Below are 14,217 nucleotides of genomic sequence, written 5' to 3'. Positions count from 1 at the left end.
TCAATATTGAAACGCACGACGAGATGGAAAGTTATCTGCGTAATTTCCAAAGCGTGGGCCAGTTATTTCTCAGTTGTTCAATGTACTTCTACTCGTCACTCTCGCGTCTTCGTAATCTTATCTAATCTCTCCGAATCGTTGTACGTCCGCGAGCTCGTGACACGCAATTGTCAGCCGTTCGTATCAACATTATCAGAAGTGGAGGGATTTCACGTACAACGCAAAAATACACGGACAAACTTAATTAAAACCTGAAGGACTTTACTTCGAGCGTGCATCAAGATCTCGCGTCAATCAAGTCGCGAGAATCTCCAATTTCCAAGGAAAAAGAAAGGAGATATCCGTTCGTCGAATGTCGATTGGCAGAAGCTCGATACGATAACGAACTTCGTAAGATCAATCGAACGTAAACTTAGTCCCCGGGTTATATTTTCTGCGATTCGAGCGAACCTTAATTAATGAGAAAACCTTAGACTGAGATCTATATTTAAGACGATAGAACAAAAAAAAAAAGAGAAGCACCTTCGATCTTGACGTAAGGATGCTCGTAGGGTCCGGCCTGATTGATTTCGAGGCGGGGTTACACGGGGCCAGCCTAATCTCCACTCTAATCGATACATTTGCACGTACACACACGGTTTATTGCACCAACTAACCGCATAAACACACGAACACACGCCTCGTTATACAGCACTCTGCAAAAGTTGTATCATCGAAAGTTACTGATCAACTGAAACCAAAGCTTCAGCAACAAACTACGGTTGTAATTATGATCCTATCTCAAGCGTGCGAACGGATCATGACTTGTTCAGGAGAAATTAATCAATTTCTACTCAAGGTGCGTTTATTTTCTAACCTTTTGCAGTCGACTGTCTCTTCTCAGGGGACATTGTACTTAAATCTAGCAAACAGCTCTTTTTCTTTTTATAATTTGCTGATATAATTATAACGGACATATATATTTGGTGTTGTAGAATGAAAGACGTAAGAAGAAGAAAGTCCTGAGTCAATTGACACTCAACAATTCATATAAACTAGACTTGAGGCAAAAGTTTAAAAGAATGGCAGAGGACATTATTTTTCCAGAGATTGAAACTATACATCATTAACTCTTGTATACTGTACTTGCTCTATGCAAACACGTTGCACGTTGAAGATTGCTTTAAATTTAAACGATATCACATGTTGGAAAGACATAATTAACAAAATTTCGTGTTAAATTGAATGATTATTTTCAATGCTACATCATTTTATTCAAAGTGATGTTTCGTAAATAAATTGCTAGTAGATGAGAAGAAAACCCTATGTGGACAGATTTGAACGCGCCGATCCAATTCGCAAAATCTAAATTCTTCTTGTTCCACATTGAATTTCTGCTCTTTGCATTCTTTCAGATAGTGACTAGTAAATATTTTGATCACGCAGATGAACATCACCTTTCATTCATACTTATTCATATATTACCACGTTTCTATCCCTACTTCTTCTTATTATCTTTCACTGTTACATCTTGAACCCTTGCGCTGGCAACTGGTTGCGCGGACCATAACGAATGACCGAACCGTACACAATAACTTGTCGGTTTCCTTTCCATTTGAACTCGTCGATACGATATCACTGGATAGAAATGATTAATAAGTAACTTATCATTTCTGAGTTACATTTAAATATACTTAAAACTGAGAAAATGTTGCAATTTGGGATAAAAAATTCTCGACGTGAGTGGCACGTCATTTCAGCGCAAAAGGTTAAAGGGATTCCTACCGTAGAAGAAATAAACAAAATTCTCTCACCAGTATATCGTTTCAACGTGTGTTTCTTGCTTTAGTTGCAATTATGCTCGCTGCAAGAACAATTTTGTTCGACCGAACGATTCGAGAAACTTTTGAACGGCGCTGTATTTAACGAACTATTTCCACTGTCGTCTAGACGGGAGGGTGAGAATGCAAATTCATGCGGTCGTAAGAACCCGCCCCTAATCTCGTAATTGTCCGGCATTGAGCCACACGTACTGACGCGAAACGGAACGGAGTTTGCTGTGGATTTTGCACGAACGACGAAAGAAACATTATTGAAAACCTAGCTGCTGTTAGTTCAACCGAGGAAGGTTAAATCGTTGACGAAAGTTCGGATTACACGGAAGAACAAACGGCACGGCGACCATCGTTTTGTCTACATTGCCATTCGCTTTGAAATGTTTGTCGTACAATTTTTTTCTATCCGCGTATCTTCGTTCTATAATGGCAACAATGTGTTAATATTAACGTTAATATTAACATTGCCGAGCGACGAAAATAAAACGTAATGCGAAACTGCTGTTACAGAGTCTAAAGATATAACAAGAGGAGGGAATGTATAGCGTAGTCATTGAGAAATCAATTACCCGAATGTTTGCACTCGGCGAAGAAGCGTTGATGCAAGTAATAATGATTCTTTCGCACGTGCCTTTTACTCGAGATATCGGGCCGGTTGGAAAAATAATTCCGCTCTTTACGTTTCGTAACTTCGCCTCATACTACTCTGCGGATTCCCGCGTCTGTCGTGCTCGTGTCACGTGTAATTTCAAAGAGCATATTCTGATGTGTATTTTGGAATCAGTCACTTCTGTTTCAAAGACGATTCAATTCTATTTCTGGCCATTGAAATGGCAACTGGTCGAAAAGCGAGTTTCTTTCTTTACGAATTCAAAACAGGTGGAAGAGCGCGTAAAGTCAACAATGCATTTGGCTCTGAGATACTGTTGAGACACGCACGGTGGTTCAGTAAATTTTTACTGGGACAAACAAGCTTGCAACTTGTTGGCAGAAGTGTGTTGAAGCAAATGGTTGTTACTTTGATTGACAAAGAGCTTTGAAAGCTGAGACACACAATATATTGTATTTGAAATTGAGATTTATTTCCAACCAAACTAACGATAATTCTCTCAATTGCGCCAACTTTGAAAAATAATATTCCGAAAGAACACGCGTGTTTCAAAGAGAAAAAGGCCAAGAGGAATGTTCGAAATGAAATGAAAACATTGGGAACTGAATGGCCGCGATCAGGAGGGGGCGATCGTAGCTTCTTATCCAATTTCAGCTAAATCCGCCTCGATTAAGAGACCGCAAATTCCATTAACATCGACACAGATCGCAATTACCTATCCACCGAGTGCGCGTTGCATTAACGCGAATGGCGCAACGCAAACACTCGCGTTTTGATTTAATGTATCTCGGAGCGTGCACGTACGCGCGTATATCGAACCTACGCGAGCGGATAGGCTGAAACAACCAGAGAAAGATCCTCGTCCCGGTGCTCGTACGCGTTCAGGAATCGAATTTCTCGATTATCGCGAAATACGTGAAATTACATTCTCGCAAACGATTATATCCCGTAATTATATTCTTTGAAACGACGTTACAGCTGAATCGGCAAAAAAACCGTCGAACAGAAAATCAAGCAACTTTCCTTGAATAGACAGCCATTTCCGGCGTTAATCGCGTGATTATTAAAAATTATTATTTTTACAGAACAATCGCGGGAATTTCGGTGAAAAAAATATGGAAACTCGTGGAATTTTTGCGAACAAAAAAAAAAAAAAAGTAGTCTAGTTGTTAATCAACATTTTAGGTAAAATTTAATTTTCAATCGCTTAACACGTTTTCATTTCTCTATCTAGGTTGCATTATACGTCCTGCTATTCAGAAACTCGCTCACGTGAATTTCGATTAAAGTTAATAAGTAGTCAAAAATGTGTCCAGTCTTGTGTTAATCGACATTTTAGATAAAATTCAATTTTAAAAGTCACTTAACATGTTTTCATCCATTTAAATTGCATTGTACGGCATAAGCCATCCTGCAATCTAGAATCTAAACTTCACCTGCAATCTAAACTTCTTCTATCAATTAAATGATAGAAAAAGTTCATAGGATTTTGTGAGATACATGCTAAAGATACATCTATACGTCGAAATTTTAGATAAAATTCAATTGTAAGTTCGTTCAACACGTTCTCGTTCCTATGACATCTATTTAGTTTCGCCCGCAAGTTGCATTGTGCGCCGCGAGTCGTCCTACAATCCAGAAATCTGCTAACGAGCGGAACAATGAACCGTGAAAATGAATTTCCCTCGGCTGATGCACGAAAAAGGCAACTCGACGTGGCCATGAGGCACCAGCTGTTTGTCAGACTCATTAAAACTGCTGAGAAAAAGGGAGAGAGAGAGAGAAGCTCTTCTCGTGATAATTGTCTAGCGGAAAGTATGATACAGGCGGCGATACCGTTGCGTTAATTATCACGAAAATGATCGCGAAAACAGTTTTAATTGAGGTACAGTTTTGTTAAAATGCAAAAGTGTGTTGATATAGAATAACGGAATCTCCTTTCGTTTTTTCTTTTTTTTTCATATAAATAAAAACACAAAAGAGAGAAAGAGAGAGAGAAAATGGAAATGGATTGATGTATCGTCGACAATCATCGATGCTGCAAACAAATTGTCGTATCAATGAAACAATAATTTGCCAAGCTGGCAATTACCGCGAAAATAGCGCTGCCGGGTGATCGATTTATTCAACCGATATAACACAGCAATTAACCATGCCATTAGCTATTTATTAGCACGAATTCGCATTTTATCTTGTAGCGGGGAATAATTTCGAATTTCCGCTGTTCACCGAGTTCACGACCTATTTTCAATTTTCTCTGTACGAAAACCTTTACGCAACCGTATGTGAAAAATAAAATTGGATACCGTGTCTCTCTCTCTCTCGCACGCAGGTTCGAGGATTAGAGATAATTCTGAGTAAAAGCTATAGACGCATAATGCGAGTCGTAGCTCGTAGAATTTCAAAACTCGGCAGAAACTCGAAGCAGAAATCTACGTAACGTAACGATCGTTGACGAAACTTCTGAGAACGGAACGTACGCTAAAGCCTTTAAATCGTCCGAGTTCCAACTCGAGTTCAAACTTAAAATCTCTCTCTCTCTCTCTTTCTCTCTCTTTCCGTCGTTACTCCGAAAAATGAATAATTCGAAACTCGTTCAACAGTGGTATCTCCAACGAGTCCCGAAAAGCGAAAAATTCAAGTGGAAATTAAACTACCCTTTCTCTCCCCCCCCCCCCCCAAAAAATACTCGATCGAAACTGGATACAACGGTTCGATGTAACCGAACCGAGTCGAGGGTCTATTTTTAGTAACTCATTCCAGAGAGCGGGAATTTCGTGACGCTGCTGGCCAGACAATAAGGGTCAATTTACCCAGCGAACGGGTATATCGATTCTCGTCAGGGGCATCGTCGGCATATTTTGTCGCGGTACGGCCAGCAGCGCGACCTCGTTGAAAAGCTTTCTAATTAACTAAAAGGAAGAACACATCGGCGACGGGTGCTCGCCTCTCGTCGGCTTCGCGTCCGATAGGCGACAGGGTGGATGCGACAAAAGAGGCGAGAATCGACCAAATGGTTAGTCTGTTAAAGGATCGTGGCTATCGTAGTGGGTTATTCACGAGTCCAAAGAGAGAGAAAGAGAGAAGAGAGAAGAGGCAGAAAGAAAAAAAGAGAAACAAAATCATGGTCGTTCGAATGAGATACTCTCGCTGGGATAAAAATGAGACGGCGATTAGGTGCAATTCCATGGAATTTCGGTGGGAAAAGAATACGTGGGATTAAAGGGATTTCACTGGGATCTCGGACTGATTGCGCAGGGATATTCGAATGAGAATTATACCCTTTCGGGTTTAAACCTCCGATTTGAAGCAAATTTCGAACGAAATGTTTAACGTGGGAAATTAAGCGGAATAAAATTCAGCAAAGAAAAAAAAAGAGGGGAAAAAACGAAAAATATTTGAAGATGGTTTAACTGGGCTAAATTACTGTGGCAACGTAAGCGTACAATGAAGATCTTGTTCTTGAAGAGTTCTTGTATTCCACGACGTTCCTCTGACTTGCTCTGTTATTCACAGATGAACGATAACGTTCCTGCTTTCTGAAAGGAATGTATAAATAAATCTAACGCGAGTGTCGTTCGTTCGTGTCGCAACGTAAGCAATATCGTACAATTCCATTCATTTTTTTTTTTTTTTCTTTTTTATATTTCTACGCTTCTGTTGGGTCGTGCCACACGAAACGTCGGGATTTGTGTTCATTGAACGTTTGAGCTCGGTTACTATTCTTCGTTTGGAGATCGTTTGGTTCGCTATCTTTCGGAACACTCTGCGTTCAGAAAAACTATTCTTCAATGAATTTGGAATGTTACTGCACAGAAGCAGGTTCTCTGGCAGATATTTACTTTTTCAGAAATCTGGAATCACTCTTACGTTCAGAAAACGTTCAGAAACAAACAAAGAGACTCTCCTTTCTAAAAACCAAGAATCGTTATTCTTCGTTGAAAGAACACCAGAGAACCTAGCACGCGGACGTCTATTTCGATCAGAGTCGAAGATAATCCAACGATATAAAAATTCAGTTGATCTAACCGGAGGATCCAATTTTCTATTTTCTTCGCTTCGAAGGAAAGACTCGGGACTGAGAAACCGCGGGGAAACTTTTATGCACGATGGAATTTATCGATTAAGCGGTGGTTTACGTAAGAGGTCCGCGTCGCATAACCCCGAGAATATTCACGGAACGCACAACAGAGGAGGAAATCAATAGAAGAGGGATTTTCTTTCGAGCGACGTTTTCCTTTCAGGATCGACGTCGCGAGCGATTCGCAGTCGGCAGACAAGGCTAAGCTACCGCGAGAAAGAATCACCACGCGCGATACGACACGACAGAAGGGGGGGCACAAAGACTCCTTGTGGCATTGACACGAGCTACTCTGTTTCGCGTGTGCCCCTTTGTAACGCCAGGCGAACTGACTCCGCGTAATGGCACGACGGAACGGCAATTTCCCGCTAACTAGCCAACAAGCCAGCATAAATTGCAATAGCATTATCGTCCCTAATTACGCGATGCACTTTGACACGATGCGAGTTCGCTTATCGTTATTCATAATGCGGTAATTACGTGTAAATGGCTCCGAAACAAACGTGCAATTAACCGGGGTTTAGAAATATATCGTCCGGGAATGTCGAGAACCTCGTTGATCCCAACCGCGGCTTAAGTAGATCGAGGCGGAAATGGTCAGACGAGATGGCGAGAACGAGCTGATACGCGAAAATAAGCGCGAGTGAGAGACGGATGACAGTTAACTTCCTATGCATCGAACTTTTTTCTTGTGATTAGAAGAAAATTTGAGGAACGTAAAATCAACAACTATCAACCTGTAAATGTAGATTAGACAGTTTCAACGATTTTATTACAACGAATGGAAAGTTTTCTAACTTTGAAGTAGCAACAGCTTGCAACGTTTGCGCTCGTGTGCATGAAAGCTCAAGTATGAAATTTCGTGAAACAGCTCGTGCTCGACGTTGAACACAGATACACGTTGCATTTTATTTCTCGAACTCCTTTGCTTTGGCTGAAATAAGACGTTGTTGATACAAAATGTACGTACGCTTTTCCTTGTTTAACAAACACCGGTAGAAGAAAAAATAATGACAACTGGTTCCTGCAGACAACTAGCAAAAGCAATTTACTTCGATATTTCAGGTTAGAGCTGATAAAAAAAGATTTTTACTATCTGCAAAAACAAATGTAAATATATAATTGTTATTAGGCTCTCGATTGCCGATAGAGAATTTATAAGTAAATTTATAAATAAAGCTTAAACTTTCAAGATCATGTTCTTTACATATCTAAACTTTTTTTTTTTTTACCAGCTACAATAAAAAAATATATAGCAGTTACATGAAAAGGACATCAATAGCTTTGAAAAGTCCTTGAAAGAAATATTTCTACCAGGTGGTAGTTCTATAGGCCTTTCGATACCATTCATGTTAGGCAAAAAATATTTTTTCAAAAATTCGAAAAAATATTTCGATGGCCTCCCTTCGATGGACCACCCTGTGTAATAACACAGAACCTCGAACGACGTTTTTTTTACGCACAGAGTCTGATAGCATTCTCTGTTGCTTTTACACCATATCGATTGACCGTTTCACTCTAAATGCAAGAACTACGTTATCGACGAAGCTTCGAGTAAATAAATTCGAACGACAATAGACGGAGTACGGGCGGAATGTGAACATTCGCAAACGCGAAGGAAGATCGCACAACAGTATGCAATTAACGACGTTAGACGCTGCGCCGCTTCGGCGAAGTCGCGTACGCGAGCATGCGTGGCAGGTTGCCGTACAAAGTTGCCGTACGCGGTTTGTAAAGTAGATTAAGATGGTAACGAGCAAACAAGCGGAAAATCGACTCCAGCGATGCACTCGTGTCGGGTTAATTCTCATAATTCTCATAATTTAGCGGACGAAAGATGGAACACGCGAGGCAGCTTTCGCGAACCGTTTCAGAAGCATTACGCGAACGTCGGCAACAAGGATCCGAGCGGGGGTAACTCAAGGAAATCCCTGTGAAATTAACGAAACTCCCGGAACGCACGGCTTCTGACATCCCTACAGAAAACTTCATCATTTCCATTAACCGGCGAAATGAGTTTCGCAAGGTTTGCAAAAGGGGGCTGAACGTATCCTCCCCCGTTCACCGCGAAACGAATTTTCTACAGAGAATGCAACGTTAATGGGGAAAGAAGGAGATAAAAGAAGAAGAAGAAGGAGAAGAAACAAAGGATACGTACAACGAGTTCCATTGAGCGTTAAAGTTACGCGTGTTTTACGTTAAAATTTCAGTAGTCGTTTCCTCGATTCGATGGTTACCGTGTTGTTGCAATTTTGTCGGATCTGGTCTGGCGAAAGTCTTCTTCTCGACGTGAACGTAGACTCAACACGAAACGCAGAAGATGCAGAATGTACTTTCTCGATCCATGGTTGAAACTCTTCGAGACTCTTCAAGACTCGCATCAATTTAGTACAAATTTCTCTTGAAGAGGAATCTCTTTTTGTGAAAAAAAAAAAAGAACTGTGTTGGTTCGCTTAGAAAAGTTCTTGCATTTTCCGAAAGGTTTCCCGTCCATTGAATTTTATAACGACCTCGTGCAACAATATCGAAGAGGAACACCGTGTCTAAAGGGGATCCAGGTAATATTAAAACTCTTCACTGTAAATAATTAAGTTTGCTACGATGGAGTTTCAGCTTTGCATCTTCGAGGAGAAGTCAGGTAATTCGAAACGTTTGTGAAACCGGAAAATTATATTTCTTGCCCGTTTCACATGGTAAATATAATCTGTCGAATAAAGTATTTACAGCTCGTGCGATTCTAACCATTTTACGCGTGTCTTTGCTGGTTTTTACGTTTCTTGCGTATAATTATATGAAGATCTTACATCACAAATGTTAGTATTTGTTTTATTCTAGTTAACTACGTATTTTTATTCTAGTAATATTTATAGTACTATATATATAGTATATATTATAGTACTATTTTACGTAATTTTAATTTTACTATAATATTATAGTACTATTTTATTCGTACTTTTACTTAAATTTTACTATAAATTCGTAATTTTACTTTAATCTTACTATAATATAGTACTATTTTATTCGTAATAAATTTTACTATAAATTCGTAATTTTACTTAAATTTTACTATAAATTCGTAATTTCACTTTAATTTTACTATAATATTATAGTACTATTTTATTCGTTTTTTACGTAATTTTAATATTACTATAATATTACAGTACCATTTTACGTAACTTTATTCCAGTTACTTACGTTTACTATTAAAGCTATCAGACTATTTCGAGCAAGTGGAAACGTAGATCGAAACTGAAGCGAACAGCGAATTAAACATTGATTTCTTTCCCTGGTATAACCTGGTTTCGGCAAACAAAAATTACGAACGAACGTACGTAAATCCCTGTTGGTTTGATTTGACACGCGAGAGAGGGTAAAACAGCTTCAATTGGCAAGAGGTTACTTTTGGGGGGAGAGAGGCATTGTTCAGTCGATAAATCACGGTTCGAAGTGTATGCAAATATAATTTCGGCGGTGCTTACGGAGTTGCCCTGTCGTATTGGTCGCGGAACTGGAAAGATGATCCGACAGAGGATTGGCTCTAGTTCGGGGAACGGCATACCCGATCGATAATTGAGTAGATTCGAGAAATATCGAATATTCGTAGAATTGCATCGGGGCAATCTCAATCTCTCTATCGAGGGAGAGGATGAGTGGCTGGATGGCCCCGAATGAAAAACCTCCAATCGGCCAAACCGATGGCCATCGAGTCCTCACGAAACCGTTTCTTTGCCTTGGAACACCCTTCGCTCGTTAACTTCTCGATTCTAACAACATCTAAATTGCAAATGTCAAGAGACTTGGTCGTTGAAAGGTTTCTGGAGTCAATTTCCTTTCTTTTTTTGTTTTATACGATGCTCCGATCGATTTTCACAATTCCGCTCGGCTGATTGTGATCAAACGTTATCAAACGCACGATATGCGAAAAATTCTTTCATCGATTCGTCAACGTGCGACCAAAATAATTTTCAATCCTTTCGAAAAATGGTTCGCTAAGAATAAATGAAAATCGGAAATTAAATTGTTTCTCTCTCGTCCGAAATTGAATTTTGTCAAACTTATCTCGCAATTTACCGTCTACCGATTAGGAACATATCATTTTATCGCGACTTCTTTTCGGACACTATCGGTTTATTATTACCGCTAACATCAATCGTTAACATTTCGAAAAGCCGACAAAGGAATTCTATTAAAGGATCAATTAATTAAATGGACTTGCCCTTAAGCTCCATGTCCGTGACTTGATCCGCTTTGTAGGTGACCGTCTCCCTACGATCCCCAACGATGAAATAAATGTTCGTGTATTCCTCGTCGTCGTTACCACCGGTCCCATTCCTCGCCTCGAGGTCCATGGCCAAGCAACTAATATCGGCCTTGAACCGGCTTCCGCTCCTCTGTGCTCGACCTTGCGACAGCTTGCAAGGCGAGGCCTTCCTATTACTCCGGGCTACGGAAACATTCCACGGAATCTTGTGTTTGCACGTTGAAGAATTTCATTCTCCCGAATCCTTATTGCTAGTATTAGGTTTGCTGCGTGGCAAATTCGTTCGCCTCTCGGTGTTACATTTTTCGGGATATTAAAAATAAATATATCACAAAAATTGCTGTTTACTTTCTGCGGATTTATTATACACGATTCATCCACACTGAATGTAACATACACGCGGGATGGATAAATGTTGCTCGCAATTGTATCGCTTGATTACAAATATTTGAGGCAGAGTGTGAAATTGGAAACATATGTAATTTTAAAATGTTGAAAGAATTATACTACTAACGATGGAATATTCGTTAATTCAACGAATGAAGGAGTATAAAAGAACGAAATCTTCAAACTGCTTGCTTAACTTTCTTACAAAGAACAATCGACCAAATAATCGTCGAGACATTGCGAACGAATTTGTTACGCGACCTAACAATTTCAAATGATTACAAATATTTGAGGCAGAGTGTGAAACATAATTGGAAACATAATTGATGATATGATATGTAATTTTGAAATGTTGAAAGAATTAATTAAATACTACTGACGATGGAATATTCGTAATTGAAAGAACGAAGGAGCATAAAAGAACGAAACTTTCAAAGAACAATCGACCAAATAATCGTCGTCGAGACACTGCGAACGAACTTGTTACGCGACCTAATAATTTAAAATGATTTAAAACGAATTCACGTTACAGAAATAAAGTTTACGTTAAATTATAATGATACGAGTAAAGCGAAAGAATATTTGTAGAACAAGTGTCTCAAACTTCACTGGGAAATTTTCTAGATAAAAGCTTGGAGATTGATTTGATTTTTAATCGACTAACCTCTGGTCGGGTGTAGAAGGATAGCAGTATCCTCAGCGAGCTCATCGTCGCATCGCCGCCCCGGCGGCAACAACCGGGTCACCCCCGATTACAGTACCTGTCGACTTCGTACCTGCCGTGCGCAACACCTGCAGGGTGAACGATTCAGCGTTGCAGGATCCCGTCGATGACCGTCGTGGCACCAACAGAGAGAACGACCGCTCGTCTACTACCAGCTCACGCTGCGCTCCTTCATGGTCCATTCTGCAAGTCCATCAAACATCACTTTTAGCCTCGTTAAAATGTTTTCCACGTACTCTTTTCCTTTTCGTCTCTCAGTTAAAGTATATTCGAATTTATTTTATTATTCTCGAATTATTCTCGAATTTTCGTTAAAGTATAATTCTTTATAATAGTATAATTTTTAATTCTTTGTAAATGGTATAATTCTTTATAATAGTATAATTTTTAATTCTTTGTAATCAGTAGTATAATTGTTAATTGTTTGTAACATACGGTCGAAAGATAGTACACTTTAAAAAAGATTAAATTTCGTTTTATTAAATTTTTTATTATTTTCTCATGTGTATTCTTCTATACTGCTTTCATCAACACGTACAAATGACACAAATTGAACTCTTCACAATACGTTTTATATTATGTTATAGAAATACGTTAATAGCATTTTAGGATCAAAATAACAGCACATTTTTGAGTTTGGTGATTGTTTAATACTTAGTACGACCTCCTTTGTATTTAATAAAAATTTCTTAATAATTCTTTTCCTTCTCATTCTTCCTACTGCTCTACAATACAGTTTAATTATAATTCGTTAATATTTGAAAATTGTTTCCCATTCTGATCTTCGCCAAATTCCTTCCAACAATTTTCTATAATTTTCAAGTTCGAAGGCTGGCCATTCTAAAACACGAGTTTTTTTGTTTGCAAAGCAACTATCATACTGAAAAATGTACTTATTTCCAACAAATTTGTGTCGAGTGCGTGTTAATTTATTTGTCGATCGTTTAAAATATACTTTTCAGTATCTAATTTTCATGTAGTAAATTTTACTTATCATCTCACCGTAGTAACCAATAATTCTTCAAATCATTATACCGCCTCCCATAGGCCGACGACTCGGAAGTTGTTGCTTTTTTCATGATGATAATAGTGAAAATATAAAATATAAAACGTATATAAACACGTTTCTATGCAAATTGCAAACGACACAGCTCTTGCTTTAACCATGGTTTTCGTTCCAATTCTCGTCGTTTCAGATGTTCGCGATTCTTCAAAAGAACGTCGAACATTCCCAACTTCAGCATTTTCTGCAATTTCTCTTGCCGTCGAGCTTGAATTTGGCGTTATAGCACGTTTGTCCCGAACGATTGATCGTTGACAACTTTTTCTTTTCCCGTAATTATCGGGATCTTTCAGTAAATTCATCGTCGACTGTTTTACGACTTTTATTAATCTGCGTTCACTATCTTTTTTATCGCGGAATAACGTTCTTTAATTTTAAGTTTAATTTCAATACCACGTGCATTTCAACTGGATCTCGCTTTTATCTACCACCCGTATATTTATATAAATGTTAATACGTACTTGACTGACTGTATTTCACGCGAATGTTACGCTTTCGATAGCTCCCGTACGACTGACGAGCGTAAATATTCGATTTGTTCAAACTTATTCGGCTCGCGACACAATTTACATTTTCGTTTTTGTATTTCTGAGAAATCACGTGTCTCGGTAATGACATTTGCGTATGCACATACATACGTCGATGACTAAGGATACCGATATAACAATCTACGCATGTTCTTTCCACTTTACGATACATGATAATAAGAAAATATCTTTCTATTCCGGTGTATTACTTTCGTTCGGTGTTGTATATCGAGTGCCAAGAGTACCAAGAATACACAGAAACAGTGTGATGGAAAAATTCGTGCTATATGAAAGATGTCCAAGTTTGTATGGAAATCGTGTTATCAGAATACCGTGTTATAGGAGAAGCTATTCAAAAGAGTAGAATTTTTGACGTAAAGAAACGGTTTAATTCTCAAGAAGAAATAGTTCAATTTTTCACGCGTAAAGAAACGATTAAATTTCAATCAATCTGAATCTCCAAAGTATTTCGCGAAGTCCAGCGCTTAAACAATTTACTGAACACCCAGAGCCAAACTTGACAGTACAATCATAAGTAACACATGCAACGTCATACAACACACATCGGCACAATGTTGTCATAAAAATATAAAATTTTTAAAGATGGATCACAAATTATTAATAAAATAAATATTGGTATTAAAGTTCAGATGATATCAACTGTATGATTTTTTAATAAAGATAAATTTAAAAGTTTGTTTAATATTACATCTAAAAAATTTTGGCATCGTTCTTTTTTTTTTTTTTTTT

The 14,217-nt window shown here is 38.5% G+C and overlaps 1 protein-coding gene across 6 annotated transcripts in view; it reads right to left on the bottom strand.

Moving 5' to 3' along the window:
* Positions 1-14,217, bottom strand: part of LOC122527345 (cAMP-specific 3',5'-cyclic phosphodiesterase 4D) — a 182,001-nt gene that overhangs the window by 43,224 nt on the left and 124,560 nt on the right. For 5 of the 6 annotated variants that reach the window (XM_043651432.1, XM_043651429.1, XM_043651431.1 and 2 more), the window contains 2 exons: positions 11,818-12,060; positions 10,722-10,949 (listed from right to left, as the gene is read on the bottom strand). In XM_043651432.1, the coding sequence (XP_043507367.1) occupies positions 10,722-10,854 (133 nt within the window). In that variant the 5' untranslated portion in view covers positions 10,855-10,949; positions 11,818-12,060. Of the gene's footprint in view, positions 1-10,721; positions 10,950-11,817; positions 12,061-12,879; positions 13,098-14,217 lie in introns of those variants that run through there. The other variant, XM_043651435.1, reaches the window with a different exon arrangement.

Source organism: Frieseomelitta varia, unplaced genomic scaffold (assembly GCF_011392965.1).
Source record: "Frieseomelitta varia isolate USP_RPSP 00005682 unplaced genomic scaffold, Fvar_1.2 scaffold_215, whole genome shotgun sequence".
NCBI classification, from domain to species: domain Eukaryota; kingdom Metazoa; phylum Arthropoda; class Insecta; order Hymenoptera; family Apidae; genus Frieseomelitta; species Frieseomelitta varia.
The sequence above is the reverse complement of the archived record's forward strand: the minus strand, read 5'-3'. Positions and strand labels throughout refer to the sequence as shown.